This window comes from Sesamum indicum, linkage group LG3 (genome assembly GCF_000512975.1).
Source record: "Sesamum indicum cultivar Zhongzhi No. 13 linkage group LG3, S_indicum_v1.0, whole genome shotgun sequence".
NCBI lineage: Eukaryota > Viridiplantae > Streptophyta > Magnoliopsida > Lamiales > Pedaliaceae > Sesamum > Sesamum indicum.
The window spans coordinates 5,117,601-5,138,611 of record NC_026147.1 but is presented as its reverse complement, the minus strand read 5'-3'; the positions used below and the strand labels follow the sequence as shown (position 1 = coordinate 5,138,611).

The window sequence follows — 21,011 nt, the reverse complement described above, 5'->3', positions numbered from 1 at the left end:
GTTCTATTCTTAAGGCCAGATATCGTTATCGGTCGGGATTTAGCAAGAATGCAACGAAAGTGTGAAAAATTAGCATGTTTAAATTCTAAACCGAAAAGGAACTAGTCCCTTAATCCCGGGCATACGACAGTCAACAAGCATAAAACAAGTGGCTATTGTAATAAAGAGTGATGGTGGAATGTAATAACGAAATTTTACATTTCCGATTTGAATACTTTCTTCAAATTTTTCTCCTCCAACTGTGTGCTCACACAAAAACCAACGAGATCTTCTTTACGTCGAACACACACTATACCACAAGGTGGTCTATACTAAACCTTGCTAGATGTAAAATTTATGTAATATACGAGACTTGATTATACTAATAACTTAGTACATCAAACTCAAGAGAACCTTGTTCTAACTTGAAACTAGTTTAAGAAGAACAAGAATAGAGAGAAAATAGAGGAGAATGAGAGGTGTCAAGATGATAAGTATGAGAGGAGTAGTAGTGTTGTCTTTTGTATCATATATCGCAAGCCTATACACTATACACAGACACAAGAGACATCTCATGTATTTGTTGTATGATGTAAAAAATAGGTACAATGTGTATCCCCATAGTACACTACCTACTAGTATTACAAGTATTCAAGCAATAACTTTCTTATCCTTACAACTTCGTATATATATATATATATATATTTATATTCAAGCTTAATTCAAAATAATCTAATCAATTCTTAAAACCCCAAATGGAATTTATTTGATTTTATCAAATAAATCTTAGCCCATAGCCCAATTAATTAATCCATAAAATAATTGAGTCTAACCCGATTTATTTAATCTTATTAAATTATCAAGTCAAAAACTCTAATTAATTGACCCTATTAATTAAAATTCATCTGGTTCAATTATGATCTTATAAACTTAATTAAACCTAACTCAAATTTAATTAATCTCATTAATTAAGTCTTGGGCTTTCCATCACATGGGTTCTCCCATTTAATGATCGTATCATTTAATCTCTCAAATCATTTTAAACTCTCTAAATTAATTCATTCCTTCTAAAATTAATTTATATTTAATTCTACTACTTCCTTGAGTGGTGTTTTATATGACTCTGTAGGTTCACCCTCAACTAGACTTTAACTTGTGTCAAAATACAATTTAATTAGCAAATATTTTTGCGCTAGATTTTAATTAAATTATATTTAATTAATCACTTTCGATTAACACTTAATTCGAAAGCACCCGTCACTATAGGTGGCCATCTAGTAACGATCCATGACACTAGAAAATAGGTGAAAATGACGTGAACCTTCAGGCTACCGAGTGCTATACGGGTATGGTTATTCCATCAGCCATCTCTTGGTCCTAATGTAGGGCATGGAATTGGTCATCGGTTCTCATCTTGAACTAGACATCTATACTTAATATTCTAATTATATTTCTGCACTTAATCAACTTAGAAAAACACTTTCCTATTTGATCATCCATTGTGGCCACAAACTCCCGGGAGCACAACACACATCAGAACGAGGAGGTCGCTATCATCTCATGATAAGCGACGGATCCTCTCTTGGAACTCACCAATCTTCATACACATTCTGACTACACTAGAACAAGGCTTATAATAACCACATCAGAATATAGTCATCTTTTACCAGGCTCTAGATACAGTCGTCCTATATATGAGACTGCGTGGATCCTCAAATCTGAGGACTAAAATCCATACTATCGGAGTCGAGAAGTTCAAGTCATACCGACCAAACCTCGCAAGCTTCCATATGATGACTCCCACGAGTCAGGTCAATCAGCTTGACAACCTTTGTCAACCACCCACTAAAATTACATAAACGTCATCCCTCTGTCGCCTATGAAACACAACACCTATCATATGGATGCAATATTTAGTGAGTCTCAATAGAACCCTCGATGTCCATTCTCAAGGCTCCCGACTTGAAACATTTCAGATCCAACCCTCGAAAGGTGGTTTTATAGTTGCCATAAATGTGCAACCTAACTTCATTGGTAGATTAGTGATCTGTGGACTTTGTTGCAATGTATGAAAATTATAAAAGTAAGAACAACAAAGTAAGGCTAAAGGAATACTTACTCTTATTTATTTAATTCAATATTACAAAAATGAATAAGAATTTGCTTAAATAGATTACAAAATAACCAATCTAATGGCACACTCGTTTGATCGGCCGGGATGCTCAAATAAGATCGCTATACACCAGCCAAAATAATGCACGCATCTTACCTGAGTCCCAATCCCCACAAGCAGGATCAATCAATTCAGCGATACACATGTTACCTGATAAAGTTGGAACAGGAGTGATGGGACGAAACGATCTCGGCCTAGGTAGCTAAGGATCAGACCATGTTCAGACTTGGTCTCCCGAGCCCACCAGGCACCGACAGCCTGCCTGGAAGAGGTTTCGAGCTGGCAGAGTAGCAGAAAACACATCTTCGTTGGGGAAGTATTGTTAGAATAGGTGACTCACTATTCAGCAAATGGTCTTTTTTCTTGGTCCGGAGTGCCTATCATCTTGCTTGTTCTGTGGAGGACCGTCCTCGAGTCTAGTTCCCTTGCTCAGAATTAATGAACAGCAATGGTGGAGGAACTATGGCAGACAAACCTTCCCAGCAAAATCAAGGTATTCGCTTGGCGTGTGTGTCTCATCGCTCTCCCAACTAGTGTTAATCTAGCTAAGCGTATTCGGGAGTTCTTGGGGGTGCCCTTTCTGTCATTTTAGGATGAGGATACTATGCATGTTTTGTTTCATTGCGCTTTTGCTCGCCAGGTATGGGGTCTTTCTCCCTTCACTCGGGTTCTCTCTTCTGCCGTAAGCCTAGATCCTAGTCTTTGGCTGCAATCGGTGGCCTCCCAACTTGATAACCGGGAATTTAGCCTTGTTTTGTGCTTGTGTTGGTCTATATGGTGGTGTAAGAACCGTAAGCTTATGGAGGGTGCTTGCTTCGAACCCAGTTAGGTGTTGTCCTTTGCTGCACATTACTTAGAATCATTCTTTGTCCAGACTTTCAGTTCAGGTAGCACTCAAAGGCACTAAGCTGCCTCTCGCTGGCAAGTTCCCCCCTTTGACGTTGTTAAGGTAAAATTTGACGGGGCTACGTTTGACTATGGGAAGATGATTGGTGTTGGGGTGGTGGCTCGGGATGCCTCTGCCTGGTGCTTGGCGTGGTTACCTAGAAGTTTTGATTGGCCTGGTGATGGTGAATTTGTTGAGACATTGGCCGCTCGGAGGCAGTTCTCTTAGCTCTTCGTCGTGGCTGGAGATGGATGATTGTTAAGGGGGATTGTGCCACCTTTATTCATAAGTTTTGTTCTCGTGGATGAAACCTCTCGACAGTAGGGCCGATTGTCATGGACATCCTTAATATTTCCTCTCAATTTCAGTCTTGTTCCTTTAATTTTGTCAAGCGTTCATGTAATTCTGTTGCGCATTTCTTTGCTCAGTGTGCTCGTGGCTCTAATGAGGGTGATTCAATCATTCCTCCGGCAGCTACTCGTCTTGTACCTGCAGATTCTGTGATTTAATGAAAGTATATTTTTTCTGTCAAAAAAAAAGAAAGAAATACAAATTGTGGGAAGAAGGAAAAAATAAAAGACTAATTGAAAATTGAAAGGAATTTTTGTTGGGATAGAAGAAAATTTGAAGGAAGGAGAAAGAAAATAATTTATTTTTAAATATCAGTTACCTTATCTAAAATCCAACCCAACTTTTGAAAATTAGGTACCGGACTAGATATCCATTTTTTTCCAAAAGGAATTCAATAAAAAAACATAACCCCGAACCCTATCAGGTTAGGTCGGGTCGGTGTCCAAATTATCTGATCCGAACATCCTCCCCTAAAAATGTCAAACTCTACTAATATAATTTGAAATAGCAAAATTAATCTATATATCAATATATTGTTATTTTTCTCACTTTATGTGATTTTGTTATAACTTAGTTTATAGTATTATTTATTATATTGATCAAATTGATCTATTATCATCTTATTGAAGTACTGACATAATCCAGTAACTCCTATTTTTATAAAAAAATATATATATATTAATTAAACACACAACAAACTTTATATCAACATTATTTAATTTGGGGGGAATATATACAAAATAACGCGGAATATTCTTTTTTAAAATGTTTTAATTTTTTTTTTTAACTTTAAATTTCTTTTCCGCAGATGGAATAGAAAATGCAACTCGTATTTGAGTGAAGTAATGAAGAAATTTGATTGATTATTACTGGCAGTATCCGGTCAAGAACTATAGTGAGGCAGAATTCAAACGATGAAGGGCTATAACGGAATATTTGAAAATTTTAGGACTGGAATGAGATAAAATAAAGATTCGGGGTTGTGATTTGGAGTTCTAAACGAAACGCCTAAACCCTTGCAAAACCCTCCACAATAGTTCAGAGAAATCCATATAGCAGCCATGAACAAAGCAAAGAGAATTCTGACTCACTGCCGACTCGCTAGCACGCTCCGCTCGCCTCAGCCCTCCGGAACTCAATCCATTAACAGACAGGTGACTCATTTTGCTCATTTCTCCGCTTTTCGTTCCGCAAAAATCCTCTCTTTGATCAATCTCAAACCTCATAGTCAAAGACTCTACTTTTCATCAAAACCGGAATCGTTTTTGGAGATCTTTTCATCCAATGATTGGCCCAAGAATTTGGATAAAGAGCTGAAAGCTTCAAATTTGGAGCTAACCCATGAAACTATTGTGTATGTATTGAAGAAACTGAGTAAAGATCCGGAAAAGGCTTCAAGATTCTTGAAATGGGCTGTGGAGGAAAATGGGTTCCAACCAAGTTCTTCTATTTATAGCTTGATGCTAAGAATTTATGCGAATAAGGATTTCATGAAGGAGTTTTGGGTTACGATCAAGGAAATGAAAGAGAAGGGGTATTATGTTGATGAGGAGACGTATAGAACTATTTTTGCAATATTTAGGGGTTTAAAGATGGAAAATGAGGCCACTGCTTTGAGGCATTTCTATGAGAGGTTGATTAAAGAAAATGCCATGGATGATAGAGTGAAAGAAGTGGTTGAGGTGATTAAAAGTGTTGAATGGGGAGAACAGGTTGAGAGTCAATTGGGGAAGATGAAAATTACGGTTTCGGATAATTTTGCATTGAGGGTGCTGAAGGAGCTTAGAGGAAAAGGATACCCCGTGAAATCTTATAGATTTTTTAAGTGGGTTGATGAGAGTCTTGGTTTCAAGCACAATAGTGTTACTTATAATGGCATTTTGAGAGTTCTTTGTTGGGAAGACTCGATTTCTGAATTCTGGAGTGTGCTGGAGGAGATGAAAAGTGCAGGTTTCGAGTTGGACATAGACACGTATATAAAGGTATCGAGGCAGCTTCAGAAGAACAAAATGTTGGGGGATGCTGTGAAGCTATATGAGCATATGATGGATAGTTCATTTAAGCCCTCAGTTAAAGAATGCAATTTGCTTTTGCGGGCCATTGCAACTCACAGCGCTCCAGATCTTGATTTGGTTTATAGGGTTGTGAACAAATTTGAAGCTGCTGGAAATTCCTTCTCAAAGAATGTATATGATGGGATTCATAGGTCTCTGACTAGTCTGGGAAAGTTTGAGGAAGCAGAGCAAATTGTAGAAAAAATGAGGAACGCCGGATATGAACCTGATAACATCACCTACAGCCAATTAGTATTTGGACTTTGTAAAGCAAGAAGGTTCGATGAAGCAGCTAAGGTCCTAGATGTGATGGAAGAACAAGGTTGTACTCCTGATATTATGACCTGGACCATTTTGATAAAAGGGCATTGTGCAGCTCACGAGATTGAGAAGGCGTTGCTTTGTTTTGCTAAGATGATGGAAAAGGGCTTCGATGCTGATGCTGACCTCTTGGATGTTCTAATAAATGGGTTCCTGAGTCGGTCAAGAACAATAGGTGCATACACATTGCTGCTTGAGTTGGTGCAGAAGGCTCGTTTGAGGCCTTGGCAATCAACTTACAAGAATTTGATTCAAAAGCTTCTGGGAGAGAGGAAACTTGAAGAAGCTATGGAACTTCTTCGTCTGATGAAGAAACACAATTACCCACCTTTTCCAGAACCTTTTGTCCAGTATATTTCCAAACTCGGGTCTGTGGAGGATGCATGGGAGTTCTTGATGGCCTTGAGTGTGAAAGAGTATCCAACAGTCTCAGCTTACCAGCATGTACTTAAATCCTTCTTTGATGAAGGTAGACATTCTGAGGCCAAAGATCTGCTCTTTAAGTGTCCACATCATATTCGTAAACACCCAGCAATTTGCTCTCTTTTTGGTTCTGCTATATAGTGGCTTTATGTGCTTATGATTACTCGAGATAGAAGATGTTTTGGCTGTAGCGTTACTGGGCAGGAGTGTACTTAGTTGACATTCATAACAAGTATCTATTGAATTATGAGTACAATACATCCTGGTTAGCAGAAAGACGGTATTCCTGCTCATTATCAGACAATTACTTATTCACAAACTTCGTGTGGGACTAATACTTTGCATTTCCCATCTCATGGAAAACCCTTTTCGCTCCGCTTAGCCTTATCCCCCTCTAGGGGGATTTTAGTAATAGGTTCTATAGGAACTGGACAATCCTATTGGTCAAATACCTAGCGACAAACACCAATGTTCCTTTCATTACGGTATTTCTGAACAAGTTCTTGGATAACAAGCCTAAAGGTTTTCCTATGGATGATAAGTGATATTGATGATAGTGACGATATTGATCGTGACGATATCGATCGTGACCTTGATACAAAGTTGAAACTGCTAACTATGATGAATGATATGGATATGATGTCGGAACTAGACGGACCTCTTTATATCACCCTTCAATTCGAATTAGTAATCTTTACCACAATTAGCTAGAGTCATGCTTCTGCCGAGACAAGTTCACGTTTCTGTTTATCGCAGTCCCAAAATGCAAGCAGAATCAGATTAGGTTCATTGTAATTGCTCATATTCTGTCTGTAAACCTATACGCTTGGAGAGCTGCTCATCGGTGGCTATTTTTTACAATGATATACATTTGTTCAGTCAGTTGAGTAATAAAGAACATTGACATACCAACTTACAATGTCTCAATTGTGTATCTAGAATTTACTCGAGGAAAGTAAAAAGAAAAGGAAAGCTTAAGGCATTTCCTTCACATTTTCCTTCAGAGCCAAGGTAAACATTCTCTTTCGTGCTTTCCTAATTGGAATCAATATTATAACAGAGTGGCCATTTCCCTGTCAAGTACTTAAAAATCTAAAACCACAAATTACACCAACAAATGAGTTTGTATCCCAACCTGCGCCAATTTACACATTTCAGTGGTGAGATGCTTGATTTCACTCTACGGTGCAGACCATTACATAATAGTACCACACTTATAATACTCATGCCTAAGATGCTATGCTATAGATCAGTGGGATTGGGCAGGCAAGCCTTTGCAAATTGAGACTTTCTCAATGTCCTTCATCTCAGTTCTGGGACACCATTACTCGAGTTCAAAGCTTAGCTTGCAAGTCAGTTATATGGTTGAAAGACTGTCATAATTCAGTCGGGTATCTCAGAACATTCTCTCCTAGTTGTCTCAATCATCTTATGCAAGAATTTTCCAGGTTCACAACCAAAAGGATTTGCAAGGGCCGCATGAGTCAAAAATGGAAGCTTTCTGAGTGAACGGCCACTCAATCCCTGAAGATGAAGAGAGCAAAGTTCAGCAACCATTCGAGCCTAATATTTGGTTTTAGGAGTTGTTAAAGCGAAGGAGCTTGAGAGCATCTAAAATGTCGCTTAATTCAGTCAATGAATCTATCACATATTGCACTAAATGGGATACAGGCTTTCTATATCGAAAGAACAAGAATTGAGTTACCTCACATGCTTCTGCAGCTGCAAGCAATTGTTTACAAAGATTTAATCGGGGTGCAGCCTCAGGAATTACGAGTGAATTCAGTTGTTCTCTCAGACTAGTAAAACTTGGAAAATCACAGTCCTGCATGAATTTCAGATTAGTCCAAGACTCAGCATGATCATAAAAATAGACTTTCTGCAGGAGGCATAAATTCTGTACTCATAATATTTTAAAGTATTGCAAATTAGATACCCTAAGCAAACATGGACATTGAAACAAGTACCTGAAACTCAGAATCCGACAGTATTCCAGACCTTAAAAGCTCTACCAAGCACGATCTCAAAATTTCATAACGTGCTTGGAGAGTTGGAGGACCAACGTAGGCCTTTATATCAGCTCGATCGACGAATGCTATATCTGCAACCAAAGATTGTTATAGAGTTGGAGTCATCTTACATCTTAAGATTGCACTAATAGAGACACGTGCTTAGATGACATTCATGAAATCCTTCTCAAGTCTTAACCAACACATGCAGCCACATACAAATCGCAGTATGTTGTGTGTCTTCACATATCTTGTGTTCTTTCAATTTGTAAATCTTTAATGGGCTGCGGCTATTCAAAAACAATATGGAGGGGTAAAAACGAGAATTTCAAACAGTAAACCTAAAACCCTCCAGCTCTAAAGGAGAATGGTGTGAACGGCTCAACCATACAAGTTCATATATTTTACACATGGACGATGAAAAGTAGGAATGAATTGGATAAAAATGCATAATAAGGCATAAAAGTGCAACTGATGTTGACAGTAAGCAAGTATAATCAAAGTGTGGCAAGTCAACATTCAATAATTTCTTCCCTTTCTTGTTTCAGAAAGTTAACCTCCTAGCAGGCCCAGAAAAGCAAACCATCAATCTATTTCAGAGACATAATAGCACAGAATAGAGAGGATTTTTCTTGAATAAAATATGAGATAACTTTTCAAACAGCATTAAAAATGTCATAAAACTTCAAAACATCAGAAAATTCATATCTTACCAATAGCAGCAGTTATGTTTGATGTAGTTAGAATTATGACGTTAGGTGAGGACTTCAACTTGTCCATCTGGGTCAGAAGGGCATTCACAACCTGGGAACCACATTTTGAGTTTATCAAGGGAGAAGCAGGTAATACGCAATAACCCAAGTTTGTTCTATCTCAAGAGCAAGAAAGATACCCTTATAGAATCTGAAGGCTCAGACCCAGATAAAGCAGCCTTCCTGGCAGCAGCAAGGCTTTCAACTTCATCTACATAATTTTGTTAAACAAACAAAGCATTGTTATAATAAAATCCAATTAGGCCAAGGAAAATTGCCAATATCTGTCATCAATATTCTCACCAATCAAGACAAATACCAGATTGTTTTCTTCCTCTACCATTTCTTGGATTTTGGAGAAAAGCTTTGCAACCTGAAATTGGAATATCCAAATCAAGCATGGCAATTTCGGGTGAGTAATAATGCAAAACCCCTGCTTGTATCTAACAACTTAAGCACAACTCATAGTAGTCATCTCTAATCCTTCAGAATGTAAACGGGTATGATGCAACATGTGATCTAACAACTTAAGCACAACTCTTACCTGGAATTATAATACTGAAAGATACTTTTCCAGTTCATATATTTGACTTAGATAAGTATAGCATGCCGCATGCGTACCTCAATTATATATAAGTATACACATCTAAATAGAAATGTGTTTTTCTTGATTAAGAAAGATATAAGATGTTTGATTCTTGAAGTGAATAGATACAGGCATTTATCACTCGTCTCAAACTGACATTGCATTTCATGGAAATAAAACTAAATTTTATGATTTTCATTGTCCAAAAAATCATCTGTTTGTCTATCAATGCTGATCATCATTTTTCCAGTTCATAACTATTTACATCCAGTTAAACACATGTTAAGTATGCTATGTATGCTTGCTAAAAGATTCTACTTCTCCACCTATCTCTATCAAATGTTTCCAAAGTCAAACGGCAAGTATTTCCTAATCACAGTAGAGGTAACCTCCATCTGATAATGGAGCATGAAAGTAAAAGTAAATGAAGAGCATATGGACTTACCAGCTTCCCACTTTCAGAAAACCATTTACTGAACAAGGAATGTGCATTAACCTCAATCAACTGGCATTGTGGGTATCTGATATGGAAAAAAAGGGATGGCCAAATGAATAACTGTCATGCAAATGAAGATCATGTAAACATGGGGAGCCATGACAGGAGTTTACTGTCATAACCTTGAGCTAAAGCGTATTGAGAGTTTTTGTGCCAATGCTTTGCATAGGGATGTCTTGCCTGTGCCAGGAGGTCCATGAAGAAGAACAATGCTGTACAGCCATTCTTAAATGGATCACCATTCCAATGATAACTTAACAAAATACAAGTTGAAAACATGAATCCTTGGATGCAAAGTACGGATTTCTAGTTCCAGCTATTATTGGCATAACAGAGGATCGTTTCCTTTAACTTTGAATCCCATCTAGTCTAAAATAGATGAAGAATTCAAGTCTTTCAGGAATCACCAAAAGTTACTTACCGGTTCCATGATACAAGGAAAGGATTGACACCTTTCTCAGTGAAAAGCAGAGCACTTGCTGCATATCGTAATAACCTCTGTTTGAGACCAGAATCATAAATTAAGCTGCATAAAAGAATAAAAACAAGTCCTTTAGTTCCTCTTTTCATCAACTCTAAAACTGGATTTTGTTCAACAAACCTTTCCCACATTCCATCAAATTCCTTTGCAGGAAGAATCCATTCATTGAAGCTAGCAAGTTGGCCATCATTGCTCAATTCTTCACATGGCCCTTCCTCACTGAGCTGAAAAAAAAAGTAAAGTAACAATGTAACATCACATGCTACACGTACTTATTTATTCGTCAACTTTCAATCATACCAATGGCTAGAAACCAAGATACTTAAAACTGTTGCTATCTTTTGGTTAATGTCTTAACTCAATATGATTTCTTTCCTTACCCCGACATAAGTTTTAAACAATACAGCTTAGCGAGCTCAATAACATGAGAAATGGATAAGCACCATGAGTGGCACAACTGACCTGGAAAACATGCACGACAGGTTTTACTTGCCAGAATAAAAGAACATCGTGCTTTTCCACCCACACATCTGAAGATCATCAAAAAGAATTATACAGGACATAGGAACCAAAATAGACAAAAGGACTTTACTTGTACACTATTCAGATGAAAAGAGCAAGACAAAGATAGACAGAATGTTAATTTCATTTGAAGATCTCTTTCTAAAGAAACCAACTTTAGACACGCAAAATGTAGACACCTGAATCACATATACATATCCGTTCCACATTGTCCACAAGAACTGCATCGTCCATCGGAACTGGAATTGGACCATCAGTGTAGCTCATGCTTCTCTTTTCCAGCATTCTATGCAGTGACAACAAACATATCATATTCTTTAATCAGCAGAATAAACTAAATGCTGAAACCAGAAAAGGTAAAATAAAGGATAAAGTCATCTCTTTTCTTAACACACCAACAAACAACAAAGTCTGCATTTGCAGCATCGTAATTTTACCTTTCAACTGCTGAGCGGACATCATCAGCCCGTGCTGTGCTAGACGGTTTCAACAAAACTTCAACTGTACCACAGTTTATTTAGATCAAATTAAACAAAAACCACATTGCTAAAACAATCGAATATAGAAATAAATAAGGTCCACCACCCCCACCACACACGCACACACAAAAAGGAGCTTCTCCAATTACGTAATATACATTTTCATTCACATCTGCACGGATTTGTACACTCACCTGACACAAGAATTTTATCTTCGCTTAGTGAAGGAGGAGGAGGCGGTGGTGGAGGCGGCGGAGCAGATGGCCCAACTGGTGGCTCGCTAAAAACAGCATCTTGGCCGGGTAAATTGCATTCGCCAGGATTAGGCACAGAAATGTCCATTGGAGCACTCATCTCGGTAGCAGACATCAGCTCCGGCATCAGTGAACTCTTAGCAGAGAAGATCAATAGCCAAAACCCTAGGCAAACTGGGGATTGGGGGTTTTAATTTGAAACTGTGCGCGGGAAATCGAAAATACCGAGTCAAACTAAATTAGGGGTATTTATAGCAGTAATTGTCAAATACTCAAGTCAAATAATCCAGTCATTAATTTAAAAATTCTTTTAATATTATACTACTATCTGTTAGAAAATTATTTATTTTGTTCTATACATATTTTTTTTCTAAATTAATATATTTATATATCAAAGTTCTACTAAAAATAAAAACACATAAATAAATTGTATTGATAATTTATTTTTAAAAAAGTTCGATATATATAACAACACAAATAAAAATTATGTAAATCTTTAACTAGTTATATAAAAAATAATAAAATTGTAAATTTTTTAAATTTATACAAATTCTATATTTTATAATAAAAATCATAAATTTTGGATAGTGTTTATTTTAAATATAAAATTTTATAATAATTCAAATTATATTTAGAAAAATAATTATAATAGATATATTTTAGGGGTGTAAATTATAAGGTTATTATCGTCACAAAAAAAATTTTAATCCATATTATGAGGGGCTGTTTTGTTATATTTTATAATTTAGGGGTGTAAATGCACTTTATACATAGTTTAGGGGTACAAAATATAATTAACCCTTAATTTAAACATTCATTTATTTTATTCTATAAATATTTTTTCTAAATGAATATGTTTATATATCAAAGTTCTAGTAAAAGTAAAAACAAACAAATAAATAAATATTTATATTGATTGCATAATTAATTAACACTACAATGGCCATGACAAAATTTAAGTTTTAGCCACCTAACTTTCCCCATGGGTGCATAATGGTCCCTCAAGTTATAAAAGAGAAAATAAACAATCGCCCAAATATTTAAATAAATTATATTTTCAGTCCAAAAAACTAGTGTTTCTGAATATGGGTGATCAAAAAAGTTTTAAAATCGTTCAAATAGCCCAAATCAAATTTAGACGAATCATTTATTATGATTTGCTAAATAAATCACAATTTTAAATTTATAATAAAATCGCACCGCACTTATTAGTTTTAATTTTGTTCAGTACTAAAAAAAATCGTTCAATATATATTATTTATTTTTTTTAGTACATGTATAAAATAATTTAACAAAATTAAATAGTTGTTTAGAAGATTTTAATATTGTTTTATAGAAGTCAAAGTGCATAAGTTCTTAATAATCCTATTTTTATAAAAGTTAGAATTGCACTCTCAAGATATTTTTTTATTTAAAATTCTTTTATTTCTCAAAGGGAAAAATAAATAAAAAATGGTGATGAAAATTCTTTCTGTTGAAGAACTATCTTTTTGTAGTTGTAAAATAGACAATATATTACTTTTGGTCCCATTAGATAGGGTTTTTTTCACTTGCAGTACCACACTTTACGTGTTGAACACCTTTAGTCCCAAAATCCTATTTTTTTAACAGAAATGGTCCTATTCCGTTAACAACTAACGGAAACGGCACGTGCCGTTAGTCAACTGGGGCAAAATATCACTTTTGGTCCCATTAGATAAGGCTCTTCTCATTTGCAGTCCCACGCTTTAAGTGTTCGACACCTTTAGTCCCAAAATCCTATTTTTTTTAACAGAAATAATCATGTTCCATTAACAATTAACGGAAATGGCATGTGAGTTGTCACGTGCCGTTAGTCAACTGGCAACTGACGTAAAAAATAAAGACCAAGCTTGTGTTCAGTTTTTGGAGGAAAGAAAAGACGTCAAAAAAGTATTTTTTTTGTTATTTATATATGTAAATAACCCACAAACACCACACAATATTTTTATCTTTTTTTCATCACTTAATCTTGAGAGCAATGTGCTAAGGCCTAGTACACACACCTACAGCCTTTACTTTGCTCTCGTTTTTTTCATTTCAAACCATCATCTTCTCCACTTGTGCAAAATCCCGCGTTAAAGGGAACATCTTCCAAGTAGCTACCGTCCTCATCGCGTGGAGGTGAGTTCATCGTCGCCATTTACTTCGATGCCGATTAGGACATTAGTGTGTACCAACGTATCTTACTCCGAAACACTGAGTTGTAACATGTATCATCGTCAGTGTCAACTTTTTCTGTAATATATATAATTTATATTGTTAATTTTTTTTTGTCTTTTTTGGAGTGGTGCAGGAATCATCGCCGGAGGTGCACTTGACGTTGTCCCGTGAGATTTGTTCACATTCATCGGTGTTGTTTTAAGGAACAAAATATTGCAAGGTATTATAAGACATTTGGGGGATGTTTTGGCACATTTTGGGTTTGTAAAGTGGTAGTATTTGGCATATTTTAAGCATGCACGTTGCACTTTACAACACGTTTCATTAATGATCAAAATTAGTGGATTTCAGTATATTTTTTATTTTTTTGCAATTTAGTGCTTTTGTGCAATTTTAGCTTCCGTTTTTATTGCTTTCAAGATTTATACTTACACATTTAAACACAACATAAACTATAATTACTTGCAAAAAAGGCATATCCATTAGTCCTTTTACACATAATTCACCATTACTAAAAGGTCATCTAGTAATATACAAGAAGATCCTTTTACACATAATTCACCACTACAATAGCATTCAATATTTGAAGTATTTTGAGATGTTTGTGATATCTTTTGGCCTATTGCTCTCAAGATTAAGTGATGAAAATATTATGTGGTGTTTTGTGGGTTATTTACATATATAAATAGCAAAAAAATATTTTTTTGGCGCATTTTTTTCCCTCCAAAAACTGAAACAAGCCTGGTCTTTGTTTTTTTCGCCAGCTACCAATTGACTAACGGCACGTGACAACTCACATGCCGTTTTCATTAGTTGTTAACGGAACATGACTATTTCTGTTAAACAAATAGGATTTTGGGACTAAAGGTGTTGAACACGTAAAGTGTGGGACTGCAAGTGAGAAGAGCCCTATCTAGTGGGACTAAAAGTGATATTTTGCCCCAGTTGACTAACGGCACGTGACATTCCATTAGTTGTTAACGGAATATGACCATTTTTGTTAAAAAAATAGAGTTTTGGGACTAAAGGTGTTGAATACGAAAGCGTGGGACTGCAAGTGAGAAGGGCCATATTTAATGAGACCAAAAATGATATTTTTCCTGTAAAATATTTAGATAAAGATAATACATTTGTAAAATTAATTTAAAATGAACTTTCATCAGGTTTGAATATATATTAATGATTAAATGTCGTTTTGGTATTTTAATTTTGCTAACATATTAAATTTTTTATGTTTCTTGGCAGTTTTTTTTTGTTCTGTATCAGTATTTGTTGGTTGGAAGTTGGACTTTAAGATGCTTTTAAAAAGCTTTAGTCTTGGTCTCTTTGTTGCACATGGTTTCCGTAGCTAGCTAGTTGGCCCCTTGCTTCCCCTCTCTGTAATGTGGTTGTACCAAATCTATATTCAGCTCCTGAGGTTGGTTCTGAAAATGACATTTTGACAAATTAAATTTTGAAAGAATTCGATTTGAAAAAAATCGAAATCAACCCTCAATCAAATTCAAAAAAATGCTTAGAATATGGGTGCTTGCAATTTTCTTGAGACCAAAAATTGCTTTTACTCGGTAAAATTTTAAATTAATTATTTTTCTCTATAAATATAAAAAAAATACAATTAATAATCACCTATGTAGGCGGTGGGCGATATAGGAAAATTGATATAAATAAATTGTGGACACGGTTAGGTATATATTCACCCAATTTTCCTACTCAATTCGGGTATTCATCGCTTTCAAAATAAGTACTAATTAATTATATACCCTATTTAGTTCTTCAAAATTATGTGTTCAGCCCTAAATTTAAAGATGGGGAGCCACTTTATTTAATTATCATTAATTTATGGGATAATTACACGCTCATTTCCTGAAGTGTGGTGTAATTATACGAAAATTTTCTATGATTTAGAAAATTGTATCTAGCACCCTTAAAGTTTGCTTACATCTAACAAATAAGTCCATCTATTAGTCAAAATTTGATGGGTTTATGGATTCTCTCGATATTTGTAATAATTATAAATAACTTCTTATTGTTTGAAAGATTGTAAAACACTTCTCCTGAAATTAATGACTATCTAACAAGTACTTTCTCGTGACAGCTTATTGTAAAGAGTATTTGTTAGGCTGTCGTTAATTCCAAAAAAATATTTATAATTTTCCAAACAACGAGGGGAATATTTATAATTATAAGAAGCTTCAAGGAGCCCTTCGTAATTTACCGTAATATTTTATTTCTTTTTGTAGTCCATATGATACAAGGATGAGACAAATAAAACCATCCATATCTCTCATATACTCTCTAACATCTCAAGAGCCAATCTTGAGTGTTGAATGATAGCAAACACACAAACATATGCAAAGAAGATAGCCTGCTGCCAAACTCTAACATGAGGCTCAAATTCTCCCTCAACCTAGCTAACAACATGGCCCATAAACAACCCAGTAAACACCAATAAAAACAGGGTAAACTATGAGGAAAAACCAGAACCATAATGATCAAGAACATAATACTGAAATCCTCAAGGCTGTTGCCCAGGCATGGCATGGCCGTTCCAGCAGTTCTAAGTCGTCAACGACAACGTCAGAGTTCGACGCCCACAGGCTATACTTCAAGGGCCGGCCTAGTCGGTTCAAGCTTGAAGCGATGAACATGGCAGCTAAGAAGGAACAATGTGGGACTAGTTGGGATTTTGGGCAATCACTTTGGGATTCTTATGAGATTCTGGCTGTTTCGAAGAAGTTGGAGACGGGCTTAGTTCTGGATAATCCGTATTCTTCTGCATCGAACGAGCAGGGACACGGTGTCAAGAAGCGGAAAGAGAGTAAGAATAGCTTGAGGAATTTGTTCAGCAGAGTGTCCTCAAGAAGATTCAGTCAAGCAGATTTACCCTCAGAAGGAGACTAGTCATTTGATACATTTTTTTTCTGTCAGTTTCGTCTCTCATGATGTAACTTCAGATTTGAGGGAGCAAAGTTCCCATTTTTACTCAACTTATCGATTGGAATAAAGGGAGGAACAGTTCATTTTGAGTACATAAGGTGTTTTGTCTCTTGCGATGGTGGAAATCAAGAAACTAGACATGATTGTAGCCTCTTATATTTTTCTAGACAAGAATTCTTGTCCTTCAGATGTACCTTAAGTGCATTACTCAGATTGCATTTCACCACTAGAAATGTATCGGTCCTGTTGCACGAACCCCTAAAGTCTCGAATAATGTTGAAAAATATCACGTGTCTTCCATGTTTGCGTACAAGCAAAGATTATTCTCCTCCTCGTCTTTTGTCCTAGCGAGCAACTTGGTTTAGGCACATTGTTGCTAGAAATATGCTGCGGCACAGAATTTGAATATGCTGAATTGTCAATATCATATAAAAGATAAGACCGCAATGACTTCTGCAGAATCTCATGCTCAGAACAGGTATTTTTCATATCTTGGATATTTGAGATCTGAAACTACACTCCATTGATGAATTTTATAAAGTTATGCATATTATGTTTACTGAAGAAGATCCTGAGGTACCAGATTGGCCTTTGAGAACAAGCGTATAATGAGTGAATGATTTTTTTTCTGTAATTTTTGTAATAAGTTCAGAGTATATGGATTTGATGTTAACAAGTACAGTATCAGATATATCAGTAGGATAATGTCTGTAAGGAACTTCTGCTTTTAGTTCTGTACTTTTGGCCAAAGGAATGCTCTGAGTGAAGTTCACAAAATGGTATAGTTTCCCCAACCTTCTGACCGAACATCTTGATGAATATCCTGTTAATAACAGTTTTATTAGACTCTACAAGAGAGTTATATTTTGTTTCAGGTATGCGAATACGTCTATTAGTTTAAACTTGAAACAAGAAAAACTATATTTAGTGTCTTTTAATAAGATAGACGGATGTTTTGGTTCTCAAAGGTTAGAACCAGGTTAACCTCTACTTAATGAAGCTATGAACTTTTCAATCAATAAAGGCAGCTAAAAGTTTTCTGTCTTAGTGTAAATAAAATGAAGCAAAAAAGTATGTTCTATTGGAAGATCATTCCCCACCTGATACCCTCGCTCTTCAAGAGAGTCCACTCAGATTTACGACAGAGTTCCATGGTCTAGATATCAAGGCAACGTTTCGGGGGACTCATCAAGCTGGGTCAAAACTTTTTCGGCTCATTTAGCTCTCTTGGCTTACAGCCGCTATAGGAGCAGTAGACCACTTATTCTGTTATTCAGTTCAGTCAGAATGGTGCTGGTCACTTCTGTCTTGGTTTAGAAATACCAGTAGAGCAATTCTTTATTACATACAATTAGTTAAAGGATAAAGATGAATAGACAATCTTCTTCTACATCCAATTTGAATATATATATACAGAAGCCCTTACGTTTATCTGTTCGGTTTGCTCTGTTGAGAAGGTATTAACTTTCAATAGAAAATTTAGGTGGTTTCTGTTCTTTTTGTGAAGTGTCCGACTATATTAAGATCGTTGCGTGCTCTTACACAAGAACAGCAGAGAAATGCAGGTAATAATAGTAGTTCTATTTCTGACATGCATAACAGCATAGGGAAACGCCTTTCACTGAAAGGACTTAGGGATACATTACACAATGGAGTTGAAAACGCATGGTAGAAATATTTTCAAAGCCAATGAATATATGAAAGACAGGCATTTTATTTTAGCTAGCAGTAAATATTACTTAGACTGCAATATGCCTGCCTGCCATGATTCTAACTTAATACACCTTGAAAGTATCCCATTTGGACAACTCAAAGTTCTTGTGGTGCTGCTGGATGAATCCTTCGGCTTCCACATCAATGCTTTTTTCTTGATAAACTTCACATTTCCTATCCCTACCAACCTCAGTCACGCTTTCCTGTTCAACAAAGTGGACTTTCTTGTGCAACTCATGGGGATGATGCTGATGACTCCCACGGAAATTCTTCACGTGATGATGTTCGTGTTTCTCAGCATAGGGAGGGTGGTTGTGTCGACTCTTGTGGGCATGTTGGACGTCGGGGTAATCACAGATGACTGTAGGCGTCCTTTGCATTCGTGTAACACGATCAAGGTATTCATCAATGGAGGACTCAGAGTCCTCAACATAATAGTTGTCGTGATGGTACTCAAAGCTTCTTCTCATTGTTTAGCCTCAGTTTATTGCTCTGCAGAACTTGTAGTAAAAAAGCTCAAGATTTATAGGCTGATGCTTTGCAAAAGATATTCCGATTTGAGATATTGCTCTGATCTTTCATGAATCAGATTCTTATCTTTAGTCAGTTTCAAATGTTTGCTTTTGTCACTAGTCATGTTGCCGTTACAAAAAATTATAACCAAAATCAGATTTGTTCGAATCGAACCAATTACAAAAAATATGTAATACAATTGCCATATAATTGGTCACTTTTGCTCAACTATACACCAATTCGGTTATCCATAATGCCAAATGACAGTGAATGGAAGGCAGAGATGATTCTGGGAAGTTGTAAAGATTGCTGCTTTTGTGAAAGCATAATCATATATTTTACATTTACAGTTTTGGAAATTACAGTCAAATATAGAGAAGTGGAAATTGACAATGATTGATTTGTTTAGGGTTCTTGTTATTATGTTTGCATGCTACTTTTTTTACAAATAGCTGAAAGTCGAAAACTGGTTTATTGGAGAGCAAAAAATGGTGTATGCTCTGATAGCTTTTTCCTCACAATTCTTGACGAGAAAAGATTCCATTGCTGACTTCCAAGAGAACCCGAAAACCTTGATTCTCGAACGATGCAAGACCAGCAAAGAGCTAAACCAAGTGCATGCCCACCTGATCAAGACCCGGCGTCTCCACCACCCGGCGGTAGCGGAGCCCCTCCTCGAGTCGGCCGCGCTCGTTCTCCCCGACCCCGCCATTGACTATGCTGTCTCCATCTTTCGTAAACTGGAAAATCTCGACTCGTCGGCCTATAATGTTATGATAAGGGGGTTTAACAAGAGACAATCCCCCGAAAAATCCCTTCTTTTGTTCAGGCAAATGGTTGAACACTCGGTGCGACCAGATGAGTTCACATTCCCCAGCGTTTTGAAAGCGTGTTCGAAGCTAAGGGCGTTGAGGGAAGGCGAACAAATTCACGCCCACATTGTGAAGTTGATAGACGGGTTTGGATGTAAAGAGTTTGTTGAGAATTCTTTAGTTTATATGTATGCTTGCTGCGACAGACTTGAATTGGCGCGCCAAGTATTTGATGGGATGTCTGAAAGAAGTCCCGTTGCCTGGAAATCGATGTTTGCAGGTTATGTTAGGTGTGGTTATTGGGCAGAGGTAGTGTCGCTGTTTCAGAACATGTTGAAAATGGGCGTTGAGTTTAATGAAGTGACATTGATCACTGTTCTGACAGCTTGTGGAAAGCTTGGTGATTTGGAGTTGGGGAACTGGATTTATGAGTATGTAGTTGCGAATGAACTCATGGGACATGATAACTTGATTACTTCTCTCGTTGATATGTATGCTAAGTGTGGTTGTGTGGACACTGCGAGGAGTTTATTCGATAATATGTCTACTAGAGATGTCGTTGCATGGAGCGCCATGATCTCCGGTTATAGCCAGTCGAATCGATGTAAGGAGGCACTTGCTCTCTTCCATGACATGCAAAAGGCAAATGTGGAACCAAATGAGGTAACAATGGTTAGTGTGCTCTCTGCTTGTGCTTTTCTTGGAGCTTTACAAACTGGAAAATGGGTCCATTCTTACATAAAAAAGAAGAATCTGAAGCTTACTATCAATCTTGGAACCACTCTTGTTGATTTCTATGCAAAATGTGGGTGTCCTGATAGAGCTATTGAAGTATTCAAAGAGGCGCGTTACAAGAACGTCTGGACATGGACAGCACTAATTCAAGGTCTTGCAATTAATGGACGAGGAAAACATGCCCTAGAATTCTTCAATATGATGCGGAAAGAAAAAGTTGAACCAAATGATGTGACTTTCATTAGTGTTCTTGGCGCTTGCAGCCATGCAGGTTTGGTTGATGAAGGGCGGGGTTATTTCGTTAGTATGAGTCGAGATTTTGGCATTGAGCCGAGAATTGAGCACTACGGTTGT

General features: G+C 36.5%; 4 protein-coding genes across 4 annotated transcripts; 3 read left to right on the top strand and 1 right to left on the bottom strand.

Annotated features, from left to right (window-relative positions):
* On the top strand, nt 4,338-6,463 carry LOC105157283 (pentatricopeptide repeat-containing protein At3g48250, chloroplastic). Its single transcript, XM_011073654.2, has one exon. The coding sequence runs from the start codon at nt 4,451-4,453 to the stop codon at nt 6,326-6,328; it is 1,878 nt and encodes a 625-aa protein (XP_011071956.1). The 5' UTR covers nt 4,338-4,450; the 3' UTR covers nt 6,329-6,463.
* Nucleotides 6,610-11,972, bottom strand: LOC105157281 (pachytene checkpoint protein 2 homolog). Its single transcript, XM_011073653.2, has 14 exons — nt 11,707-11,972; nt 11,471-11,534; nt 11,213-11,319; nt 10,974-11,041; nt 10,632-10,735; nt 10,452-10,556; nt 10,153-10,242; nt 9,980-10,055; nt 9,252-9,321; nt 9,089-9,159; nt 8,910-9,000; nt 8,155-8,288; nt 7,893-8,012; nt 6,610-7,711 (listed from the first exon to the last, which is right to left on the bottom strand). The coding sequence occupies exons 1-14, from the start codon at nt 11,891-11,893 to the stop codon at nt 7,571-7,573; spliced, it is 1,428 nt and encodes a 475-aa protein (XP_011071955.1). The 5' UTR covers nt 11,894-11,972; the 3' UTR covers nt 6,610-7,570.
* LOC105157280 lies at nt 16,178-17,139 on the top strand. Its single transcript, XM_011073652.2, has one exon. The coding sequence runs from the start codon at nt 16,414-16,416 to the stop codon at nt 16,846-16,848; it is 435 nt and encodes a 144-aa protein (XP_011071954.1). The 5' UTR covers nt 16,178-16,413; the 3' UTR covers nt 16,849-17,139.
* On the top strand, nt 19,235-21,008 carry LOC105157277 (pentatricopeptide repeat-containing protein At2g22410, mitochondrial-like; the record flags this gene model as incomplete). Its single annotated transcript, XM_011073645.2, has 1 exon — nt 19,235-21,008. A coding segment is annotated over exon 1 (1,410 nt), but the record flags the coding sequence as incomplete, so codon positions are not given.

Coding starts and splice junctions, on each gene's coding strand:
- LOC105157283 (XM_011073654.2), top strand. CDS start 4,451: ATGAACAAAGCAAAGAGAATTCTGACTCACTGCCGACTCGCTAGCACG.
- LOC105157281 (XM_011073653.2), bottom strand. CDS start 11,893: ATGCCGGAGCTGATGTCTGCTACCGAGATGAGTGCTCCAATGGACATT. Junction 11,320..11,470: donor GTCCGCTCAGCAGTTGAAAG/GTAAAATTACGA, acceptor GTCACTGCATAG/AATGCTGGAAAAGAGAAGCA. Junction 11,042..11,212: donor GATATGTATATGTGATTCAG/GTGTCTACATTT, acceptor GATGATCTTCAG/ATGTGTGGGTGGAAAAGCAC.
- LOC105157280 (XM_011073652.2), top strand. CDS start 16,414: ATGAGGAAAAACCAGAACCATAATGATCAAGAACATAATACTGAAATC.